General features: G+C 33.1%; 1 protein-coding gene across 1 annotated transcript in view; it reads left to right on the forward strand.

Moving 5' to 3' along the window:
• The window catches only part of Csmd3 (CUB and Sushi multiple domains 3), a 944,903-nt gene that overhangs the window by 99,453 nt on the left and 818,023 nt on the right, over window positions 1-27,427 (forward strand). Inside the window, exon 3 of the mRNA XM_075961035.1 lies at window positions 26,906-27,018. Within this exon, the coding sequence (XP_075817150.1) occupies window positions 26,906-27,018 (113 nt within the window). The remainder of the gene's footprint in view (window positions 1-26,905; window positions 27,019-27,427) is intronic.

Genomic DNA, 27,427 nt, shown 5'->3' on the forward strand with positions numbered 1-27,427 from the left:
TTGCATGATAACAAAACCAAGATGACAATAGTCATTTTGTAGTATCATTGGTAAGAAAGTCTTCTTCCTTCCTTATGTTTCATATGACATAAGCTATGGTCTCTTCACTCATATTTGGGTATAGCAGGTCATTTGGGCATTTGACTGCAATGGAAAAACTAGATATATTGTGCATTATACTGAAGTGGTGGTGTTTCTCTCAACATAAGAGCAACTCTAGTTTCATTAAATTGGCCGGAAGGCAAAACTTACCCAAAATTTCTTACAATGTCTTTTAGTCTGTGTATAATATAGAATTTCCTATATTATCCTGGTGCATGAATTCTGTATCCATAGACCTTTTTTAATCCTCTGGGGTGAATTCTTTTGTCTGCCCAAGAACTGCCCAGGGAAAAATGATTCCTTTTTCTTGTTTAGCATGTTCAAAGACATGATTCAATAGCTCCCATTTGGCTTTGAGGCTCTAAGAGTTTCTGCCTTCTGGGCACTCAGGGAAAGTTACTAGAACTATTCTGTATGCTTATCATGGCTTTATTGACCACATTGTTTAGAATCAGAGCTCTTTGATGAGAAAGGGGTAACATTTCAAATACAGGCATAAAGGGTGAGTTGATATAGAACCAGCGACATCTGGCAAGAAATGACAAAAATGAGAGATATCATTGTGAAAGCAACAAGCAGTGATGAATTTCTAACTCTGTGGAGTGAATATGTAAATGAGAAAAAATGATAAATTGAAGGTGCAAGACAAGTTCATAGAAGGCCTGGTGGATGGAACCTACCTAAACTTTGATGTTTAAGACAAACCTTGGAATTATGCGAACATTTTCAGCAGAAAGGTGATACAATTTGGGCTTTTACCAAGAATTTGACCTGCACTGCATAGAATTTGATTTATTGTCTTGTCAAGAGGAGGTCACCCTTTCCCCAATTTTCTCATCAGGGGGTAGGGAAAGTTTTACTAAATCCCACAATTAGTCACACTGTTATGTCTAGTAATATGAAAAGAACATTTTAGGCCATTTTACAGTAAATAGATTGTATCAGAACTAGTATAAATTCACTGTTTATCAATATATGAAATTTTGTAAGATGAGATATACAGCAATTATTTAATCATGTAATATTCAATAATATTATGCATAATTTGATCCCACTAGATTTTAAGAAATATTTTACATGAAAGGCAAATAGGTTATATTTAACAAAAATAGATCACATAAATACAGAATTTTTAAGGAAATCATGATAACATATATAACATCTTGAAATGTATATATGTAATAATATATATGTAACAATTTCTTTTAATATTTTGCAATATAAAAAATTCTTAGCTTAGATTTTCTTCTGTTCCTGATGGCACACTATTTTGTAGTGGTATAATCTGCCTCTGTCATTCTTCTGAAATATACATGCATCAGTTAAACAAAATATATTAAAGGCTACAATGTTACCAGGACCACATACTAGGAGAGAGAGATACAAAAAGATGGAAAGAAAGAGTGCATAAAGAGAGAATAGGAAACAGGGACTGCAAAATTGGTTAAATAAGGAGATCATAATGTGCAGTATTTCAGTAGTTTATAGAATAAAACAACAACTAGCTTGAGAGGCTCAAGAAAGTTATTTGAAATTTTTGAGTATATGTTCTTTAATATTAATGTGTATGATTCTTCCTCAGCATTCTCATATTCACACAAGGAAAGAAGTACTTAGATATCAAATAAATACTTTAAACTGAAAGCAAAGCATTTATATAAGAAATAACTAAAGAATATGGTTTTGAACAATATAAAATAATACATTTAGACAAATCTAATTAAGTTTAGTTTTATAGAAAAATATTGAACTGCAAAGTTAAAATTAATCATGAATGATATTTACTATAATTATCAATCATGATGAAGATAAAGAAGGAGATCTGAAGAAGTTATATTAAGGACAAAATCAGTGTGTCTAAAACACAACTAAAACAAAATAAAAAATGCAATTATCAAGAATATCCAAAGTGTATGAAACTTAGAGACAATATGCTTTATAAAGGGTTTCAGAAATTAATAATGAAATTTATATTCACATAAATTATATTCACATAAATTCAGATGAATTGAAATGATACAGTTTCAATATTTATGGGTTTTTTTGGTTCTGAGGTATCTTGTTTTTATTTTTTAAACTTTTTGCTTGAGAATTTCATACTGGTGTGTAATGTATTCTGATGAAATATGTCTTCAATTGCTCCTTATCCTACCACCATACTCCCTGCAAAATTTCATCTCTCTCTCTTTTTTCTCTCATTATTTTTATTTCTCCTCATTCTTCCTCTTCTCTCTCTTCCTCTTCTGTATAAGAACACAGCACATATGTTCTTAATATATAAACATTTTGAGCATCCATGGCAGTTTTTACCATAACCATCCTAGCTAATCTCCTAATTTCTAAATCTGTATGATTTCTTGGTTTAAGTCTTTCTAAACATTCACATATTCCAAATGACTCAATACAATACCTTCTTTTCTTTCTGGCTTTTTCACTGAGCAAAATGGTTTTAAAAATCATTCACAGTCTTATATGAATCAGCAGCTTGCTGCATTTTGTTGGTGAGTAACATTTCTCTCCATAATCTGTTGATTTGGTTACAAATGAACATTTGGGTGGGTTAATTTGGGGATCTTCTGAATAAAGAAGCATGGGCATTATTGGACAACTCTTGTGTATGAATCTTCATTTGGTTACATATAAAACTATTTGTTCATTTCACAGGAAAATAAAAATTCTGAATTCATTAAAAATTTTGTCATAATGCATACAGTGATGTTTCAGTGGTTAAGAACATGGCTGTTCTTCCAGAAGAACCAGGTTTACTTCCTAATACCCACATAGTTTCTAGCAACTCTCTGAAATTCCAGTTCCTAGAGATCCACCACACTCGTCTGACCTCTGTGGACATTGTGCATGTGGCTGACAGATGTATATACAAATTGTTTTCCACATGCATAAAAATAGAAATAAATATAAAACTTTATTACAAATAACTTGTATCACACAGTAAGATTTAAAAGACTCAAATTATAAACACATCAACAAACTTCTAACTTCCTAAGCGTAGTCATTCTAAATATCTGGAGTATCACATTGGATTTTGCACTTTAATTATCAAATACATCTTGAGCACTTATCCATTACCTAATACAAAACAATCCATGACACTTCAAAGCTAGAAAAAATTTCACTTCTATCCTTTTTATGACCAGGTGTTATTTACCTGTATTCTGGAATCCCTGATCACATAATAGTTAGCCTTTCCACATGCTTAAAGAACGGTTTTCTTATTTCATAAAAAGTTAAAAATTGATATTGAAATGTGTATACCAAACTATGTTTGTGCAAAAGTTATTGACCTGACCTTTGAAGTACATAGCAATTTTTTAATTCTTTCCGTCATATTTCAGAGTGTGTGGAAGTAGGCAATTTATCTAGAAATTCTGAGTGTTGATTGAAATATATTCACCCTAACCTAAGTGTTTATTAAAATATTTCTATATTTTTAATTTTATTGACAATCTTGATATTATTGAGATAAAAGTGTAGAAATATCTCTATCATATGTATTGACAAATATACGTGATACAATAGTCTCATTAGATTATATGACTAGCATTTTCATTTCCTCATACCACTCCTCAATGAGAAATATTTTAAATTGTAATGAGTATATTTAGTACCAATTTACTCTTAATTTCTGTGTAGCTACATAAATATTTGCTTATCTAAAGTTGGAAAATATTCCATATTTTATTTTTGTCTAAAGTTTAGAATATTAGAGGTTATAATTAGGTCTATAATTTGTCAGGTGTGAAAGCATCTGTGCTTCTTTCATTCCATTTGGCTATTAAAATGAATAATTTACATAACATATATTTTAAGGAATCCAAAAATAATAAATAAATACTTTATGTCTCCCAGGATTTTGCTTTTTGCCAGTCACAGTTAAGGTGAAAGTACATTTTACAGAATGATTGCTTGATCAACTCTTTTGCTACAGAAAACCCTATTTATTTTTCATTATTGTATCAATAAAATTATTCTCCTCCCATTTTTTTTTTACTTTTTAACTATCCACAACCAATGCATATACTGTTTACTAAGATGATGCACTAAGCCTCATTATTTCAGATAAATTCTCGTCATACTATTTATCATTGTACCAAAAGCAAGTATTTTTGCAAAGTTGTTTTTTAAGTTCAGTGATGGATGCTTAGGACTTAAGTTCAGTTCCTGGTACTAATGTTTGGTGGTTTACAATTACCTTTTACTCTTGATCTTGGGATCCAATGCTTTTTCCTAACCTTCACAGGCACCAACCTGCCCTAATGTTCATATATGCACAGATACACATAAATACACAATTATAATAAATTAAAAACTTAATAAAATAAAATCAACGCAAAAATATTTTATTATAATTTATTATCTGTCATATTAACTTGGTAGATAGGTTCTTGACAATTTCAAATGATTGGATGTAAGGGACCAAAAGGAAAGGCTAGTAATTAGAAGGGAGAGCGATGCTTAGCTTCCCACTTACATCACTATCAGAACGTCCTACTTATTCAGAAAATAACAGCAGTTCCTTGTGAATGGTTCTGAGTAGTGCTGTAGTTATATTTTAAAAAAAGAAAACCAAAACCAAAAACTATCTTCTCTTATTTTCCATGCCAAATCCATTTCCCACTCCCTCTCCTCCTCTTCCTCTCTCCATCTTACCCCTCCTACTGCCCATTCAGCCCCCTCATCCACTCCTAGGAGTAGGTAAGGCTTCCCATGGGGAGTCAACAAAATCTAGCACATTGTTTTGAGGCAAGACAAAGACTCTTCCCAGTATATCTAGGCTAAGCAAGGTATCCCACCAAAGAGAACAGGCTTCAATGAGCCAGAACAAGCAGTAGGGAAAAATCCTAGTCTCACTGCCGGTGGCCTCCCAATGTGCCCCACCATACAACTCTCACCCACATTCAGAGGGCCTAGTTTTGTCTCTGCTGGTTCCCCCACTGTCAGGGTAGCATTGGAGGGCTTTCTCAAGCTCAGGTAGACTGTTTGAGCAGATATCCCCATAATGGTCTTGACCTATTTGCTTTTGATCTTATTCCTCTCTCTCTTCGACTGTGCTTTGGGAGCTCAGGCCAAGGGTCCACTGTGGTTTTCTGCATCTGCTTCCCCAGTTGCTGGATATAGGTTCTATGGGAGGGGAGGAGGATGAGAGAAGAGGAAGGGGAAGAACTAGTGAGAGCAGGATTTTCGAGATGGGGGAAGGACAGAAATGGAGAACAAGAAAGAGATATCTTGATTAGGGGAGTTATTATGGAGCTAGGAAGATACCTATCACTAGAGAAATTCCCAGAAATTCACAAGGCTGACCCAGGCTAAGACCCTAAGTAAAGTGGAGAGGGTGCCAGGACTGGCCTTGTCCTGTAGTCAGATTGATGACTTTCTTAAGTGTCTTTAGAGTTCGTTTCTTGTATGATTTATCTTGTCGGCTTTCTTCTCTCTTTTGCCCCTTGAGTTTTCCACACAACTCTTTTTTCCTCATGATTAAAATCTTCCTCCCTTTTACTTTCTGTTCTTTTCAATGTCATTGAATCACCTCTCTTATTTCCTGTAGAGAAAATGAAGTTCATAACACCTTCCCAATGAACAGTATTAGAAAATATCTGAATGACGTATTAGGTGATAGAAACAAATGGCCATAAGATATTTTATGACCACACACTTTGGCGATTTTCCTCTGCCTGATGGCATTTCTTTCCATGTTCCTGTCTCTAGGCTCTCATAAAGGTTAGATTGAGAGTGACAGAACTCAATATAATTTGCTGGCTCTGAAGATTTCTTCCCTTACGAGCTGGAATTGTCCTTGTGGTCTGAATCTCTACAATAAAGGGTCTAAGAAATATAGAAGTTTGACCCACTGACGTGGCAGCATAGTTTGCATGTAGGTTCCTGTATACCAGCTGCAAATGCAATATGTATAACCACTTCAGGAAAATGAAACACAATAATAAGCTTTCCCAAACTATTAATGATACCCATGAACACAAGTCATTTGTTTACTGTTAACATTGCATGTTCATGTAGACCACTGAAACACTGAAGCTGAGAATAAATTTATTTATTTTCCCTTTAAACAAGCTTTTATGTTACATTGTAGTTAGTAACCCCTTCCTCGATAGTATAACTAGCAAAAGACTTTCTGCATAGCCATTGGCCATGCAAATGACTTCGAAAAATAGTCAATTAAAATTGTGATGCACCTTGGGCAGTTAATGACTCTTCTCTTTAGACACCATTTTTTTTCTCTTTGAAATATTCAAATTAATGATTGTATGGCTCTCAAGGACAGACAGGATTTCTGAAATTTTTTTATGAATATAAAAGGCTCTTTCAAATAAAAGAAAGGCAAGGGTTCAGGAATATACACAACCATTTGTTGTTGATTCTAGGCATTTGGCCAAGAATAATTGTGATAGCTTTAGCAGAAAAACTAAATGAATACATAAAAACCATTAAAATTGAGATGAAGACAAAACAAAAATGACAATAAGTAAGTTCAAACACTTTTTTCTGTGGATTAGGCTTATTTAATCCTTACTGCAAAATGTGAGAGGCCTTATTTCCATTAGTGTGCTTTCTATAAAATAGAACCAATATTCTGAAAGTAAGTAACATTTTGCTTATAATTGATTGGTGATATTTCTTCTGAAAGGCACTCTTCATAAACATTCATTTTCTCCTCTATAATATTGTATAATCAAAATGACTATTGATTTTTTTCACAGGAAGCAGCTGAATGTTCTCAAAATATAAACGTTTTATATAATAGAAAATTTCATGATAGTAATCTAAAACCCTAAATAAGATATTAAATGGGACATTATAGACTAACTCTGTGAGTTCAGTTATGTTTGTTATTTTATGGTATTCTTAAAGAAAGAAACAAATAATAAATAGCTTTTTCAACCAAGTGTTTATAAATGTACAGATCATCAAACAAGAAAATGAATTATATTAGTAGACCTACTGATCTTAGAAATTTATGTTCACATTATGACAACATTAACTGGAAGGATTATTGTGTTATTAAAATAGTCATGTTCAGAGCCGGGCGGTGGTGACGCACGCCTTTAATCCCAGCACTCGGGAGGCAAAGGCAGGCGGATCTCTGTGAGTTCGAGACCAGCCTGGTCTACAAGAGCAGGACAGGCTCCAAAACCACAGAGAAACCCTGTCTCAAAAAACCAATAATAATAATAATAATAATAATCATGTTCAGGACAAATGTTGTATGGATGAATCACATTTGATACATGTTGTCATCACTTTTATTTTGCTGTGGCAAAAAAACAAATAAATATAGCTAACGCAATTTAAGAAACAACGAATCAGATAATTTAATTTGGAGCTTATAGCACAGAGGGTGAGCCCATGAATATTGTGGCTGGGAGCATGGCATCAGGCATATAGCTATGGCACTGGGTCAGGAGCTGAGAGTTTATCCCAGGGACATCATCTCCAACAAATCTCACTTCCTAGTCCTTCCCAAATAGTTTCACCAAATATTCAACCTGTGTGTGAGAGAGAAAGCATTCTTCTTCAAATCAGAAGCAATAAATATGTTTTTAAGAAATTGGGCTTACATAGAAATATGACTAAATTTTCCAATGTCATATATATATGTAAATCATTATATATTTGGTTACATTTATGGCCAACTGCACTCCTTCACATAGGCCAAAAACACTTTAATTTAAATTTGCATAATATATTTGACTGAAAAAATATTTGGTTTATTAAGTATATGTCAAAAATCACTTTATTTAAAACTTTATATTGATTTTTTAAAGGTAATATCATTTGTGTTTCAAGTTAGAGCAAATGATAAAATTACATTCATATAACTTTTAAAAATTATTTTAACCAATTTATATTTTCTAAATATGAATCTTTACAATATGCTAATTTAAACATTTGCTTGAACCTGCATGATTGGAGCATTATGATTTTACTCATACTCAAATAGAATGTTTTTACAAAGACAGGAGTCAATCTTTTAAAATTAGCAATTCTTAAACATTTGAGATTGATGCACTGTTGTTATTACATATGCCTCTCAAAATATTTCTCCATGTGGTACCAAAAGGTCAGAATAAAAAACTGGAATTTGCTATAGATCTGTCATATTTTCCTTGGAAGATACAACAGATAAAAAATGTAAACTCTAAATAAAGACTATTGCTAGAGAAAATTTGCCCATTATTTTTAGATGTATGACACAAACAGATCAACTTCTCACCCATTATTAATAAAATATTTTCTGATTGTAATAGTCATGTTTCTATGTTACATGTGTTGATCAGAAGTATTCCTTCAAAAAGAATAATATGTAAAAAACTGACTTCCATCCCACAGTATTATAATACTTAACTCATCAAATCATATTTTCAAGTGAATTTCTTACACTCTATTATTCTGTTTTATCCATCAATTTTATATATAACTCTGTAATATAGACATGATAACACACTAGATTAGCACTTAAAGAATTGATTCAGTGGGTCAGTGCTTTTTAGAGAATGTACCAAATTCAACTTTCAGCATTTTAAAAAGCATATAGATTAAAATAAAACTCTAGATCAACACTGAGCAAGGATGCTTCTAACTTGTGTTTATAGTTCCTCCCTATACCCTCTCTTTTACTTTTCATTTCTACATTCTGGATTAAATCTAACTGTTTTAGTTAGCTTTATGACTCTAGCAAAGTCCTGCGTGATCAGTTTAAATGAAGAAAACTCACATTTCAGTCTGGATGGATGCTGGAGGCAAGAGGAGAGCACTTGTATAACACGTACAGGCTCTGAATGCTATCTGCAGTGTGGCAGCACACAGTATTACGGTTTATGATTTGGAAGTTTAGGTTCAGAAACAGTTGGTATAATATTTGGGGAGTATGGTAGATGCACCATGGTGGAACAAGCTTCTTATCTCAGGAGCCAGAAAGCAAAGAGGACAGGCATAGATCACACATTTCACTCCAAAAGTATATTTTGAAATGTATTCTTAGTAAGGACTTCCCTTAGGCCTCAGCAACCTCCTCTCTTAGTGCTACTGTTGGCTCCAATTCCCACGCACAGGGACCTTTGGGAGATATTTATTCAAATTAAGCACAGCTATAAAGCATCCCCATTTTGTGGCTGCTATTCTATTTTATACCAACAAGATAAATTTTATTTATTTGCATATAAATGAACCTCTTATCAACATGTTGTATTTTTCTATTTTTACAACTTACATCATTGTTTAGTTTGGGTACCTCTCTTTTTGGACTTTATATTACATAGCTAGAAAACATACATGGTATGGTGTACTATCATGGTTCACATGTCCATTCATCCTTAACTACTTTAACTTTATATTTTTAGAAAAAAAAGAACATATTATTGTTTCATAAGCAGATATATTAAATTTTAAAAGCTTGGAAACAAGTTACTATATTTATAATGTCTACTTGGTTTTTATATAAATTCCTCATATTATCAGACAAAACCACTTACATATTAATATTTAAGTTCTATGGTAAAATAATTGATGTTAGATATTTTTAAAGAAAAGATGTTTATTTTTTGTTGTTTTATTCATTTGTTTTATTATTTCCTCTTATTTAAAAGAGATTCTTTTCTCATGCAATATAGCTTGATCATATTTTTCTCTCCCTCTGTTCCTCCCAGTTCCTTCATACCTTCCCTCCCCTCTAGATCTACTTCCTTTCTGCCTCTCATTAGAAAAGACTGTCATATCAAAGTTGGACAAGGCAACCCAAAAGTAAGAATGAGTCTGGAGAGCATGGGATTCAAAGACCCATCCATTCTCACAGTCAGGAGTCCCATAAAAACATCCAAGTAATATTTGTATTATATATGCAGAGGAGCTTTGTGCCCTCTGACTCTTACAGTCCCTGCAGGATTCCCTGAGCTCTGATGGGGCTGGGATTTGATGGAGACCTCCTATTTAGATGCTCTCTCATGTTCATTCATTCATTTTCTTGTTTGTGTTTGTTTTTGTTTCTTTCTTGTTTTGTTTTGAGATTTGGTTTCTCCATGCAAACCTGGCTGTCCTGGAACTCTATGGAACAGGTTGCCCTCAGAACTCATGGAGATCTTACTGTCTCTGTCTTAAAAGTGTGTGCCACCAGTACCTAACCTTTGAGCCACCAAGGCCGCCTGATTATTTATTCATTCTCAATCAACCATGATGACAAGAAATTTCAATAATGAACATAGGACACTTTATTCAAATGCAGACACATTTATTTTCTTTCAGATTTTTTTCTGTCATGAATTTAATTTTCAAAAATAAACCCAAGTATGCTTACCATTCTCCCATGCAGATCTCACAAACTAAAATATTATTTAATACAGCTATGATAGTATCAATCACAGAATAAATAGAGACATTTTCATATAGAAGTATAATGGCCCAAATGTTGCATGTTATCCAGCTATTTTATTTACATAATTCTTTCCTTCTTCTCATACAGAAACTATAGCATCATTTCTTACTGAGGATGCATATGCACAGATAAAGAATATTTGTATTAATACTCTTATAGTATAGCCTTCAGGAGACATTATTCTCTCTGTTAAATTCTATTGTTTGTATGGAAATCTCCTCTATAATCTGGGCATACATTTAACAATTAATATTATTACTGAAAATATTTATTTGAAAATACATGGTGAATTATATGTTTTCTCCTATTCTAGTCTTCAACAATCATTTTTAAGCTACTAAAATGGTCAGGTTTTATTAATTTAACTTTGCTTTAAACAATTATTTTCAGTATTTGTGCTAAAATTATTTTGAATAGTATTTTATTTTTGCTACTTTCCTTTGCTGGGAAGAAATTTTGTTTTATGCAACTCCAAGGCCATTTTCCCCTTCATTTTTCATTCAAATTGTGGTATTAATAATCTGCTAGACAAAGAACACATATTTCAGATGCAGAGAAACTTCCTTGGAATTCTAATCTTTTACAAGTAGAAGACTGAGAATTAATTAACCTCTCTGAGCTTTCTGGACAGTAGGAACATAAAGAGGTCATTTGCACAGCACTATGTGACTTAAACGTGTAAAAATTGAGCCCAGTGCCTGTCACTGGGGAGTGTGAGTTTTCATTAATGTGAGCCATCATCAATGACAACATATAAAAGAAATATGCCTTTTGTGGCACTCCTTACTGTAACAGAATTAGGATTCAAGACTTCATTTTCTTCTGTGAGGAACCTGCAGTTAGGCTTGCCATACATCAATGTCGGTGTCAATTACACACTCACAGTTTTCCTAGCAAGGCTTCCTAAAACAAGAAGTAACTAGCTTTTCTGATTTTCCTCTTTCTCAATTTCTTTCAACAGTCACTAAATTTAATTTCTTACCTTATTGAATCTATTCAGAATAGGTTGATTTTCTCATAGACAGATCTACTGATTAGTACAAAAGCATTTCCATTAGCTCCCAGTGTCAGAATAAGTTGGATAAACTGGTGTACTCATTAAAATTCAGGAAAACTAATCGAGAGTGCCTAGAGAAAAACCAATGGAACATGGTTTTAATATCTAAATTTATCTTTTACTTTTGGTGTGGTTTTAACAATGTTTCTTTCCTATGACTTTTTCCCTCTATTTTTCAAAATGGAGTGATAAAAGTAAAGTCATGTATAATCTAACAGGTTATGGCAATTAAGAGACCTGGTTGCCCATTTAACACCATAAAGAAACTTAATAGCTGAAAACATTCAGCATTATTTCATTAGGTAAAATAGCTCTGATCTGACAAATCTAGTTTTATTTTCTTCTTATCTTTTGAATTTATATAAATATTTCAATTGGGAAAACATGGTGAAGGTTTTCAATATATGTGACTAACCCTGTTAACCAAAACTGTACCAAGACTGATATTTTATAACATGATGTATTCAATACTCTATAGTAACAAGGTAGATCTAATATTTCAAAGATTATATTTTTTTAAGATCACATAAATTAAAATTTCAGTTTCAAGGAACTGAAATGACATAGGAACAATATATTTATCCAAGAAAAATCATGTTTAAACAGTGATTAGACATTATGTTCAACCATATATTAATGTTTATAGCATTGCATTTGTTTACACATTTAGTTTCTTCTGGTTTATTAGTTAGATTTATTTTATGAAAATGTAAAAGATTTTTTTATCTACAAATAGCACCTTATTGGAATTAAGGCTGTTTCTAAATATCTGGCAATTAAGAGTAGAACATCAATGAATACAAATGAGGAAGTATCCACATAGTAAGATGTAGAGTCCTTAGGGTGCATGTCTATAAGTGGTATGGCTAGAAATTAGAGTAGAGTTACTTGTCAGCTCTTTGAGGGAACTCCACAAGAATTTCCATATTGATTTTTTTCAGCTTGCACTCCCACCAGCAATGAAAATGTGTTTCCCTTTCTCCACATTCTGCTGTCATCTGCTGTTATTTGTTTTAGTATTCTTGACTTGGTCATATAACTGGAATAAGATGGAATCTCAAATCTGCTTTTTTATTATTTAAATTTTACTCATAGTTAAAGATTGAACACTTTAAAAAGTGTTTCTCAGGCATTTAAGATTCAGGTTTTGAGATTTATCTGTATGATTCTATAATCTGTTTTGAAATTAGTTACTTGTTTTCTTAATTTCAGGTATTCTCGCTCCCATGATTTGTATATTATAGATACTAACTCTTTATCAGATGTATAATTCACAAAGCTTCTTTCTTATTCTGAAGGCTTATGCTTTGGTCAATTGGCAGTAAACGTTGGTAGAGAGAATACTTTAGCTTCATAGGACACCACTTATTGTTAGTTTTAAATCCTGTTATACTGTGTCTTGTACATAAAGACATTCCTTGTGTCAATGGGATCAAGTTTAGTCCCTGTTTTCTCTTCTATTAGGTTCAGCTTACCTTGTATTATGGTCAGGGTATGACTTCTTTCTGAGGGTTATGATAACTCCACTTCATGGCCATAGCTATATGGATGCCCCATGGTCTCTCCTGGCATCTCTTTTATTAAGGATCTTCACTTTAGCTGAGACTTCACCTTCACAACTTGTCACATCTTTTCAGGAACTCTCTGTAGGGGCTAAAATGTTTATACATATTGACTGTATTCAGCAGTGCATCCCCCATCCCCTCAGGATTGCCTCATGGATGCTCACAAGAATAGGATCACCTTAACAACATTGTCAAGTTCTGCTGCCCAACAAGAATGTAGCATAAACCCTTTGGACCAAAGTTGTGTTACCTTCTCCTTTGGCATTTGCTGTCAAGGAGTAGAAAGGCATACCATCTTAGGCGTTTTCCTTTTTAACATATTCAGATCATTACAAATGCAGTCTCCAATGGGAGGCTTTGTCCTCAAGAGATTTTCTCTACTATACTAGTAAAACCCTTCAGACTTCTTTTTAGTGCTGATCTCTGATAGTGACTTCTGCTTTTTTAGCACCATCTTAGAAAATCTTCCTGTCCTGACATTTCCACAGTTTCTCATTTCAACTTCACTCATGTTTGAAGCACACAGCAGAATAAAGCCAAACTCTTGATAAAATTATCAAAAAAAAAAAAAGGTCCATCCACAGCAAAAGCCCGGAGTACTCTGACCTTCTCTAATATCTTATGAACTGGGTTTCCTCTATCTGCCTTTCAGGCACAAGAAAGCCACACAAAATGGTTTTAACTCTGTTTATGACGTATGATGGCTCTCTTAGACCCATTTTCCTGTTGGAGTGATAAAATGACCTGATGATAACAACCTAGGATAGTGTTTATTTGACTCACCGTTCCATGTTATAGTCCGTCATTATGGAAAGGCCAAGGCACCAGGAAGTTGAAAGAGCTTATCATGCTATAATCCGAGTAGAGAACAGAAATAACTCATGCAAGCATGCTTACTATGCGCACAGGACAGATTCGTTACTGAGCATGTGTGTATTAAGATAAACGCTGAGTGGGTTTAACATCAGAACAATTATGAAGATAATATAAGCATGTGTCAAACTTTGTAATCATTTTCATAAATTTCATTTGATATACTTATTTTAACATCACTAGGGCACGGCGCTTAATAACAACCTCTTATTTGTAGTTTTTTTCTTTTAGTTTTTGAAGCTGCTCAGTTAATATCAAATTGCTAATAAGAAAGTAATTTGTTTTCCAATTATAAATGCTAGTTTGCGAGGTGGCTGTCACAGTCGACTGCTTTTGAAAAGCCTGAAAGCTTGGAAAAGATAGGCTCATTTATCAGAGGACGTGCAAGGTGAAGACAGTTTAAGAAAAAGTTAAATATCAGACCTTTATTTGTTATGAAGCATAAATTCACTGCAGTTTATGTTTTCTCGGAGCTGCATTGAGACTGCCTTTGAAATTATGGACAATTGTTTCCTAAAAGATCAATGATTCTATAAATGAAATGAAAGAAGTAAGAGAAAATAAGCATTAAAATTACTTTATTTTTATTATTTTATTATTATTTTTCTATCGTCCTCAGATGACAGATTTCTTGTGCTAAATATGATAATCATTTACGGCACAATTGTAAGCAGTTTCACCCTTTGTTCTATGGTAGATTACAGTACCATAGCCAACGTGCTTTCTACCACAGAACCAAATGTTTCAAGGTCCATGCTTGTATTTATTGACTCATCAGTTCATTATAATTGATAAAATTATTAAAATATTGCCACAGTTATCGTTTACTATACTGTCTTCCCTGATGTTTTGGCATTGGCTTGAACGATTATGGCATGCTTCCTGCCTCAGTGTAAATTGTCCTATTTGAGTTCTTCTTATTTTACATGCTACTAGAAATATCAGTTCTCCCAGAGTTTTCGCACATAATTTGAAATAATATTGGGGAATAGGGTTTCTCCAGAAGATTCCTTATATATCTTTATTATTTTTAAGGATTGTCAAAAAGAAAGTAAGATTTTCAGATAATTCAAATACAAACATCTTACTATAATGAACCCTCACCATGAACATGCTGTAGACATCATACGTTTAGTAGCATGCCGAGTATGGAGAAAGGGTATTTGATTGTGAGTTACAGCATTCATGAATGTAACATGTGCTGAATATTCTTAGGTTTCCAATATCAACATGCATTTTGTTATTTAGCTACCAAAGCCCTATGGAATTTTAATAATACAAATACTCTTAATTTAAAATTAAAATCCTTGACACCCTTCTTTTCCTGCCTTCTTTTCCTCATTTATTCTTTCACACATTTCCTGTTCCATTCTGTCTCTTCTCACTCTTCCCACATTAATGTTCATATTTACTTTTCTCTAACATTATTAATAGCTGTACTGTGTGATAATAGCCTTTCAATTTAATGTGGTGACTTTATACTTTCTATTTGTTCAGAAAATATTTTAATATTGTAAATTGATAAGTAATATTAAAATATACATTATTTATATTCCTTGATTATTCTTTTAGGGATACTATAGATCATATATTCAAAAATGGTATCATATAATTAAATATAATCAGATAATGTTAAAGGAATCATTTCTACAGACTAACCTATTCTGATTATTTAAAAATATAGCAAGATAGAATATAATAAGATAATACAAAGCCTATCAAATGTGAGTTGGGCAAGTCAAATAGAAGGAAAAGAACACAAGAGAAGGCATATAAATTAGAGACCAACTTGTTCCCATACTCAAGAATCCCCTAGGAACATTAAACTGCAAGTCATAACATATGCAGAGGACCTTGTGCAGACACACACAGGCCATTTGTATGCTGCTGCCTCAATCAGTGACTTCATATGAAATTTGATTATGTTGATTTAGGAGAGCCTTGCTTTCTTGGTGTCTCCATCCCATACGGCTCTTATAACTCTCTCTGCTTCCTCTTTTTCAGGGTTCCCTGAGCCTGGAGGCTGGGAGTTGAGGGTGAAACTCATTTAAGACTGAGTGCTCTAAAGTATTTCATTCTCTCCATAATATCTATCTGTGGGTCTCTGTATTTATTCATATCTGCCACAGAAGGAACTAGTTTTGATGATATCAGAATGGATGAACAAGAAACTGTTATATGTGCTTATTGAAGGCCTTCCATCATTTCACTTATGCAATATAGCATAATATTGCCTTTATCTCGGAAAAAAATCTAAACTTATTACTGAAATAATACAAGTAATGGTAGCATAAGTGGTTTTCTTATAATTTAAATTTCTTTCAATTTTTAATCAAATACCTAGTAATTATTTTTGTTCTTTACATATTAGTCAATGATGTAATTTTAAGTGACTTATTAAATTCACCCTCTAACTACTTAGTTATTACAAAATGAAATATGATAAAAGTTCTCCATTTTTGTTAGACAAAATGGGACAAGGCTAATTTCTCAATGGAGGTGTTAAACTGTAGTGATCCAATCTCTAACTACATAACCAGTAGACTCTGATGTGAAGAGACTCATAAAAGTGTAAAAAAAATATGATTGCTAAGAAATTTCCTTGATTCCATGAAGTCACTGGTTCAGAAAAGATTATTTTATGACCATTTTTGACCTCTGAATTGAAAGGGAAGCTCTGCACTTTATGAAAGTCCATTTGAAGTTTTCTTTAAGATATAATTAATGTAAAGTGCATTTTCAAAGTTAATATGACTTGAAAGCTTTAAAATATGAGATCTGAATTTAAAAATGCAAATGTGTTTGCATTCCACATTTTCATTCATAATAAATTCTAGAGAAAGGTAGTTTTTACAAAGTCATTTGCAGTGATTCAGACATTGTGGGAATTCACTGTGCCATGTATTGTTAGATGACCATGTTGTCCTTTATGTTTTCCTCACAGGAATATGTGATGACGTAGTATTGAAGGTTGAGTGGCATTTTCCTTAAGAGAAGGTCTATAGAACAGCCCTATTTCCTATGCTATTGAAGAAATGACAGCTCAGAAATCATTGTAAGCTGTTTAAATCCACTCAGCTGACACGCACTGGGGCATGGAAACAAACATAACTTCTGACCCTAATCCACTTCTCTTCTCACTGTGATCTTCCAAGAGACAAATGATTTTTCAATGAACGCAGAACTTATTGCTAATTCATCCTTGTGTCCTCATAAACCTACAGGAGTTTCTTGATAAGTCTGTGAGATAGATAAGAGCATGAATTTTAAAAACAGCATAACTTTAAATTACTGAGTCTTAACAATGGTTATTAAGCCATATAATGAAAGGTCTGAGGGCAATGAAGAGGCACACTCAACTGTGGTTGCCAGTGCTTTCATGGAAAAATCACCAATGATTCACGAAGTCAGTTCTCTACTGAAAAATAATCCAACACAGTCATACAGTTTTCCAGGTTTCTATATGTAATCTATAATTCTCCCTTTTACACATGCATACACCCCCAACTAAACTCTGTCTCTTTCTCTTTGTCTGTCTCTCTCTGTTTCTCCTCTTTAAATCAAGTTCACATTCATTTGCTCAATTAATTTTGGGATTGGGGTCTGCCTTGTGTGACCAGCCTACTAAAGGACACATCCTTAAAAAGATGAATTCTTATACTTCCTCTTTCAGTAGCCAGCAAATACTAATAGTGCCTCAGCTGGTGGTGGGATTACATGTACTCTTACCTGCCCTTTATGGTGTGCTCTTACCTAGGTGAGCCTTGCATAGATCTTTTTCACTTTTCAAAATCATCATGAGTTCACATGTACTGTTACGTATGTAAAACATCATTTTCTTGATGCAATCCAACCCCTCTGGGTCTTTATATCTTTCTGCCCTAGATTCCTCAAAGATCACCAAAACTAAGTGTGAGATATGAATGTCCAACTCAAGTGATTAGTTGAACAGGTACTTACTGAGGGCTTTTTGTATGATAGGCATTAGCTGAAGCATGAATGGTAGATACCACACTCTCTTCTTTAAGCTTGGAATACAAATGAGAAATAAAAATACTGATTAAATGTTGGAAGAGGCAGCTTGTTCATTTCCCGGCCATGCAGACTCGCGATATAATCACTCAGAAACTATATTGACAAATCACTTCAGCATATTGCTAATCTTTGGTTAACCCATATTTATTAATCTGTGTATTGACATATGGCTGTGGCTTATTAGCAATCTTCCATCACATTTGTCTCTGGCAGGGCTACATGGCTTTTCCCTGACTCTGCCTTCTTCCTCCAAGCATTCAGTTCAGTCTTTCCCTGCTAGCTCTATTCTGCCCTATCACACACCAAAATAGCTTCTTTATTCATTAACCAATAAAAACAACACATATACAGAATGACTTTCCACACCATTTCTCTTTTTCTGTTTAAATAAAAAGGTATTTTTTAACTTTAACATAGTAAATTAAATATTAAAAACAGGTATCAAGCAAAAAGTAATTATATTTATATGTACTTTATCTTTTATCATAATTAAGGAAAACTATAATTATAACTACCTATTCTTCAACTCCATCAAAGACCCCAGAAGGATATAATGTACATTAAGTAAATAGAAAGTGCATTGTAATCAACTTCCAAAACTCTAGAATTGACAGAGACATCTCGCTGCATTGACAGTCATCCAAAGTTCTTCTGTGTTGTTGGAATATCTGTCTTCAGCCTACAGGTCCATAGCGTCTGGAAAACTTTCCCATGAAGTAGGAAATATCAAAGACAGTTCCACCTATATTGGCAGTTTGTCAGGCACTTTTTTGGTGTGTCCTGCAGAATGTCTCGTAGACTCTTTCATGAAGCAGGAACCCCAAAGTACCATCTCACCTTTAGGCAAATTCAACAGCCTTCTCTCTGTAGGTCCTACACATCCAGCTCACACAACATAACATCAAACAGTACAGGCAAGAACAGTTTCTTGCCAAAATGGCTAATAAATTCCGTAAGGAGCCTCTTCGATGCCCATCATTCTTTTTAAGTAGATTGATACTGCCAGAAGCAGATGTGTCTCATTGTCATAAAATGTTTTAATCTCTTAAGACATTTTAAATTCCATATTCTGAAGGTCTCTGAAAGACTTGAAAAATATATATTTAGCTGAAATATATCTCTATATATCTAGAAAGACTAACTAACATGACTAGAAGCTTGACTATCATAGATGATTATTAACCTATATTCATTAATTATACATTACATTTTAAAATAAGCTGCACAATACAATATCTTAATCAAGAGCAGGAATATATATATATATATATTTACATATATGTGTATATATACTGTACATATATATTGACCTAAAATTTGTATTAACAAACCAAGATCCATACAAATGCAAATTATTCATATGTATATCATATACTCTTAAATGTAAATAAAAAATAATTTAGGAGATTTGGGCATAGTTCTCTCCAAACTGCTTCCTGTTTTTTGTTGAGTGAAGAAATATTTAGAAGTGTTTACAACAACCTTTCAGTGGCTCTTGGTCCACCAAACCATATTAGCCTGGAAAGAATCCATTGGTTCTCATCTTCTGTGGAAACAAAAGCAAAATCTTTTTTCCAAAACAGTATATCTTTAGACCCAAATTTTGAAATCAATATACCTCTAAAGCATATATGTTTATATTTATGAGATGTTTCTCTGTACTTAGGTCCTTCAAAGTCAAAGAAAATTCAAAGAAAACACAATAATGTACATAATCAAGACTCTCTGTGTATATTCCATCTCTACATGGCTTAGTTTTCTTACTTTATTTTTTTCTACAAGTTTAATATCTACTGTATTATATTTGCTCCTTTAATCTATGACTGTCTTGCTCTTATATATTATATTTACTGTCTCTTTAATCTTTTTCTTCTCTCTCCCAAGCCTATGTACATTTTTTTCAACACTATCACCCATTCAGAGGTCTTTTCCATCTGCATTTCTTTTTATTGCTTGTGTATCTGTAATTATTTTTTTGACCAAGGCTTTTTAAATTAATGCTAAGCAGCTGTGGTTGAGAGGCCACTTTTTTGTTTCCTGGCTGCTCAGATTTCTGAAATAATCACTCAAAAACTATATTATTTAAATCACTGCTTGGCCAATCACTTAAGCTTATTGCTAGCTAGCTCTTATATCTTTGATTAGCTCATTTTTTTTTAAATCTGTGTATTGCCATATGGCTTTGGTTTACCAGCAAGGTTCTGTCACATCTGTCTCTGGCAGAGCTATAAGTCTTCACCCTGACCCTTCCCTCCACCAACATTCAGTTCAGTCTTTCCTGCTCTATTCAGTTCTATCATAGGCTAAACACAGCATCTTTATTCATTAACCAATAAAAGCAATACATATACAGAAGGACTTCCACACCAATTAAATATCACCTGTAATAGAAACTAATAAAATGAATATTCTTAAGGGTTATGGATTTTACTGTTTTTCCTAATCAAATCTTACAGGAGAGAAGAAAAAAAAATTGCTGTAAATACTCATGATATAACTATTATATTCTTCCTTCATACTTAAAGTGAAACCAAAAAGAAATCTGTACATACATATCATTTCAGTACATGCTAGTTGTTTAAATATAACTGGAGACTATTAGCCTTTATTGTAGAAGAATTTTCATATTACCTTCATCTGTTATTTTGGAAAGTTACTAATAAAAATATGCACACTGCCAAAAATAGATTATTTAAATTTGTGTGTGGCTACAAATTTTTAGTCATATATATATATATATATATATATATATTAAGCTATATCAATTATATGTATTTATAATTAATAAGCTAATATATTCATGTAAAATGTTTAATGCTCTAATCAGTATGATAAAGACAAAAGAAAGCTGGACTGTGATTAGAGATGGTCTGTGGTTAAGAGCACTGGTTGCTCTTTTGGAATACTGTGGTTTGATTCACAGCACTATATGATGATTCAAAGCTTTCTGTAACTTCTGATCCAGGGAATATGAAGCCTTTTTTGGATTCCATGTGCCTATATGATACTTAGACACACATGCAGGCAAAATACTCAGACACTGACAGGAATTGTGATGCCTTTTCTGGCTTCCTTATGCACTATGTGGTACACTGACAGACATGCAGACAACTACAGGGACTCTGATGCCCTTTTCTAATTCCTTATGCACTATGTTGGTTTTGTTTTGATAAGAATTCCTGATACATTTGTGCATTAGAATTATTTAAATTTCACTTTTTCTGAGAATGGTTCTTACTTGTTGTGGAAGAATAACCTGCATCATTCAGGTTATATTTGGGAAATATTTTATTTTAGTATTTATCTTTGTTATACTTTTCTATAAATTAAAATGTAATTACATGTTTCCCCTTTTTATTTCCTCCCTCTGAGCTCTCCCATATATGCTTCCGATTGATTCATCCCAAAATCTTTTATGTAAGATACACACACACACACACACACACACACAAACACACCTTTTGTTATATAATTTGTATGTACAATATAGCTAAGAATCATATATTTGTAAATATAAACATATATGCACACACATAATGTATGTATATTGGCCTATACTCATATGTAAAGATATACAACTTGGTATTGGTTAACCAAATAGGGAGCTCCTCCAGGGGGAATGCTATTTCTCCTACTCCCAGCATTAATTAATTGACTATAGTTATTTGTCTAGGAGTGGGACCCAATAAAATTTCTTCCTTTCACATCAGCCTATCTATTGATGGTGTACTTCTGGTTTTGTTTAGGCAGCCTTATTTTTGGGGTATTATTTTTGGAATTTCCTTCTCATTTCTGGAGGATACAATCTCACTGCAGTGTTCCTGACTTCCATTTCTTAAAATCAATACGTTTCTTTCTTCCATGATGTTTCCCAAGTCTGAGGTGCAAAATTTGTATTGTAGATGTATCCTTTGGGATGGACACACTATGGTCCCTGCATTTTAACAAGTTGTGTGTGTGTGTGTTTTTATGATTTCTGTCTTTTGAAAAAAGAAGTTCCTTTAATGACATTTCTTTGGTAGTATGAGAATAAATATTTACAATACAGTTAAAATTAGGCTGCTTTCATAAAGTGACCATAGTAGGTTCTTATTTAAGATACACAACTCACTAGGTCTCATTAGTTAGCTTTTCAGTAGCAGGTGTTTTTCCATTCCTGTCGAGTGGAACTTAAAGCTAATTACGTGAAATAGCTATAAAGGTGTAATAGTTATAGTCATATCCTGGCAGTACAGAAACAGTTTAATTAAAAAATTATTAGTGATGACACTGAGATTTCATTTATACATATATTCAACATAGAATTATATCAATATGATTTCAAACCATGTAAAATATTTATGACAGTATGCTTATAAAAGATCTATCTGGAGAACAAACATCCACCTAGTGTATAAGAAAAATATAAGGAATATTCATAAAATGGATTTCTGCAAAACAGTGATCAATGTTTCTATTCTGTTGTTATGAAACAAATATACTATTAAGTCAAAGTATGCAGTGGCAACATAATATTAGGTTTCTGTCCATATAAATCTTTTAAATGTAAAAATATTTTATTTGATGGAAGTCAAAATGATGGTTGTCTCTTCAGAGGAGCAATAAATAATGAAAGATGAAACCATAATTCAATATTATAAACAATGTTTTATTCCCTAATCTGAAATATGTCAACTCAGCAATTTGTATACTCTCTCTCTCTCTCTCTCTATATATATATATATATATATATATATATATATATATATATTTCTTGAAATACAAAAGTGAGACAAAAAATTTTACACATTTGTTTATACCTATTTGAACCAGTCCTTGCCCAGATTTAAGTAGTATATTTACTTTCGTTATATATTTGAGTTTATTTAAAGTTTCAGCTTGGAATAATTTATCTAGTTAATGCTCACTAATAATTAAAATTGACAGATATTGGCAGGATAGTCACTTGTTGGTTCCTGGTTGCACAACCTTGGAATAATCACATAGAAACTGTATTAATTTAATCACCACTTGGACAATTCACACTAGCTTCTTATTGGCTAACTCTTACATATTAATTTAATCCATTATCTGTGCATCACCACATGGCTTTGGCTTATCAGCTAATGTTCTGTCATCTGTCTCTGGCAGAGCTACATGGTTTCTCTCTGACCCCACACTTCTTTCTCCCAGGATTCAGTTTAATTTTTTTCTTGCCTACATCTATTCTTTTGCCCTGTCAGGCCAAGCCATATTTCTTTATTTTTTAATTTTTTTGTTCTTCTTTTATTACTTTATAAATACTACCAATCAAAATTTTCACTTCCTTCCCTCCTCCCACTTCCCTCCTGCTTCCCCACTCACCCTTCCCCCCTCCCCTCCAGTCCTATGGGAAGGCAGGGTACCCTGCCCTGTGGGAAGTCCAAGGCCCTCCCCACTCCATCCAGGCTTAGGAAGGTATGCATCCAAATAGAATAGGATTCTCAAAAGCCAGTACATGAAGTAGAGACAAATCCTACTGCCATTATCATTGGCTTCTCAGTCTGCCCCAATTGTCAAAGACAGATTTCTTTATTAATTAACCAATCTTTTTCAAAGTATACAAAAGGAAAATTTCACATCAGATAGAGTATTGGTTCTATGAGAACAATCAAAAATGTATGATATCATGCTACAGGAAAATTTCTGGGTAAAAATACAGATTTCAGATGTTAAAACAGAGATATACTTAATGTAATTTAATTGCATTAGACTTTAAAAGTAGAAAACTTTCTGTAGTTGAAGGCAGAAGAGAAACAAGCTGAAATGTTAATTGGAAGAGAAGGAAAAAATAGAAGAAAGAAAAGAACCATGAGATCAATCTCAAGTAATAAAGGAAGTGGGTCACAAAAAAAGCAATGGATACAGACAAAGTCTCGAGTCTGAGAGTGATTCTTCAGCAAACAAGGAAGCAGAGAGCTTAATTCCTCAAACACAGGAAGCTGAACTCTGGCCACAGCCTCAGTGCTTTGAATTGCTTTGAATTAGAGACTGATATATAGTTCAGGACCTTCAGAAAGCCATTAAGCTAAAGGCACAACTTAAATGTAGCCTGTGAGGCTGTAAGCAGGGAATCAACTGAACTCTGCTCTGGGCAGGCTCAAATTGAGGTAATAAGATACATTGTATAAGTTTGTGGTAACTTAAATTAGGACTATAAGCATAATACATCTGTTCTTCACCATGAAAGTTTTGCGATGTCTGATAAATAAGGGTAATATTGTTGAATTCATAGTATCTCAGTAATGCTGAGAATGTTATCCCATCTTATACAAGTGAAATGAGCCTTGGTAATAATATAAGTACAGGCATATTATGTGCTTCTGATAACCGATACAACTCTTAACCATATGCCTAGGAAACAACTCATACAATAAATGTCTTGGTAGAGAATGCGGCTTGTTAAGTCATTGAGTATAAACATGTGGACCAGCTTTTGAATCGTCACACCTATATTAGATTCAGAAGTAACAGTGTATTGTGCAACAATAGTGCTTAAGAGTAGAATATTGGAAGATAGGAGGAAACCTTGAACTCTTTGACCAGTCAGACACATTATCAGTGAGTCCCGTCTTTAGGGAGAGATGAAGTTTCCCGAAATAAAGTAGATAATGATCAAGGAATGTACCCAATATTGATGTTTGGTTTCCACAAGAACACATACATGTACTAAAACACTATCAAGGACATGTGTAAACATACTCTCCTAGTGCACATATAAAATACACACACACACACCACAAACTGTTATTATTTTACAAAATGGCTTATAACTTAAGGGATGTGTCTTACTTAGCAAGAAAATCATTTGGGTCTCTGACTCTATCTCGATTGAAGTGGGAAGACCTTGGACTTCCCACAGGGCAGGGAATCTGGACTGCTCTTCATTCTCCAGATGGAGAGGGAATGGAGTGGGGGGGAGGGGGAGAGGGATAGGGGAGTCGGAGGAGGGGGCAATGTGTGGGAGGAGGAGGAGGGAAATGGGAAATGGGGAGGAGGCAGAAATTTTTTTTTCAACAACTAAGAAATAATAAACAAAAAAAATAAAGAAAAAGAAAAGAAAAGAAAATCATTCACACATATGGGTATGTCCTGGAATGTAAAGAAACTGCTAGAAGAGTTAGTTACAAGTATTTTAATAAAAACATATTGGAAGGTGAACATCCGGAGGGGGGAGGACCTTGGACTTACCACAGGGCAGGGAACCCTGACTGCTCTTTGGACTGGAGAGGGAGGGGGAGAGGAGTGGGGGGAAGGGGAGAGGGGTGGGAGGAGGGGGAGAAGAGTGGGAGGAGGGGGAGAAGAGTGGGAGGAGGGGGAGGGAAAGGGAAGGCTGGGAGGAGGTGGAAATTTGTTTTTTTTTTTTCTTTATTCTTTTATCAATAAAAAAAAAAAAGAAAAAAAAAGGAATTTACAAACTGGTGTTAAAAGAAAAAGCAAGTTCTCTAAAAGGAAATAAATTACACTTGCCATTAAAAGTAACTGCAAAATAAAAAAAGAAAAATAAAAAAAAACATATTGGAAAAGCCCTAAAGAAGTCAAATATGTCTTAATTGTAAAATGAGTAATCGAATACTACTGTTTATACACATATACCATGAATTCTTTAAAATCATAGTTCTTGAAATACCATGCATTGAGCTCTGAATTAAATGAATTTAAAGGGACATTTATCCTTTTCATTTTCTTCTCTCATTCAAATTTGTATTCTTTAAGCATTGCCAGTTATTTAGTACAAAATTAAAATCATTATGTTGGTTTTACTGGCTTATGTGGATTTGCTTTTGCTTTTATTCTTCTTTCATATATTACATCGCAACTGTAGCCTCAAGGTCACAGTTAAAACAATCTCCATTAAATTCTTCTGGATAATATCTGTCATTTTAATTGCATTGGCATTTCAGTTAAAGCCCAAGAAGATTCAAATGATACTTAAAACTGCTGTTATGATATCATTGTTCAATCAGTAGCTTAAAATAAGTTCTAGTAGTGACTAGTCATTTTATCCTTTATTGATCTTAAGAAAGAAATAACCCAGTTATGCTTAAGAATGTCATAAGCTATTAATGAACTATATATAATTCATTAATATATAATTATATTAATGAATTCATTAATATATTCATTAATATATAATGAATTATATAATATATATAATATTTAACCTAAGTTATAAATAACTAATTCTATTATAACTTTACCATATATTACTCCTTAACATATAATGCAAAAAATATGAAATTATTCACAAAACACCTGGATCCTATAAAATTGTTTGGTGTCTTAAGGAGAAACAGATACATGTTTTGGGATTGGTTGCTGAGTTAGCTGCTTATTTTCATAGAATATCATTTGTACTTGGAAAAACAAATATTTTAAACTATTTAAACTTGAGTTCAAACAGTGCTTAATTTCTACTTTTTCCTATATACCTGTTTATTTCTCAAGCACAACATTGAAATTTCAAGGACACTGATCTACACACACATTATGACCATAGCATGATCTGTGTATTTTTATATTTCTATTAAGCATCTCTTTCTGGTACTAGTGGCACACAATACCCTTAAACAAAAATTCTCATAATTCTCATTCTTAAAGTATGACAATTTTAGTATAAACGTATTGTTGATGGCATTATAAAATGTAATACACATATACTTCCATTATTAAATATATACTTTTATATACTTGTACTTTGATGACTAATTTATAATTGGAAAGACATGTGTCTATGCATGAGTATACAGAAAAAAAATGAACTTGATGTTTAGGGAAACATGATTTCTAATTTCCCTAAAAACCTTTTTGTGCTAATGATTACATGTCTAAGAATTCTGTTTTGCCTTTTAGGTTAACAGGATTTCACCTACCACCCCCAGTGACAAGTACCAAATCTGTGTTCTCACTACGATTGACCAGTGACTTTGCTGTTAGTGCTCATGGATTTAAAGTATATTATGAGGGTAAGTGATGGTAATAGAAGAGATACCAAGTTCTAGTTTAATTAACTAAAACCAGAATTCTCCAGGTATGGTGATGGAAGACTAATTACCATAAGGATCATGAAGACTGGCTGAGCTCTCCTAATTTTCTCAAAACTTATGAAGAGATTGCTTTTTAAAGGAAAGATTTTTTTTTTAATTTTATGTATAAGTGTGTGCCTAAATGAACGTATGTGTACCATGGATATGCAGTACCAGTGGTGACCAGAAGAGGGTATCAGAATTGCTAGCCCCAAGGAACTGATTTCTTACCAATCACTAATGTACTGGTTAGTGTTAGTGGATTTTACTTTTTCACATCCAGGATATACCTTAGCATGAGAACATCTTTCCTCTGTTTCTGAACTCTGATAAGAATTAAGTCAATATA

The sequence above is a fragment of the Microtus pennsylvanicus genome, chromosome 2, assembly GCF_037038515.1.
Source record: "Microtus pennsylvanicus isolate mMicPen1 chromosome 2, mMicPen1.hap1, whole genome shotgun sequence".
NCBI classification, from domain to species: domain Eukaryota; kingdom Metazoa; phylum Chordata; class Mammalia; order Rodentia; family Cricetidae; genus Microtus; species Microtus pennsylvanicus.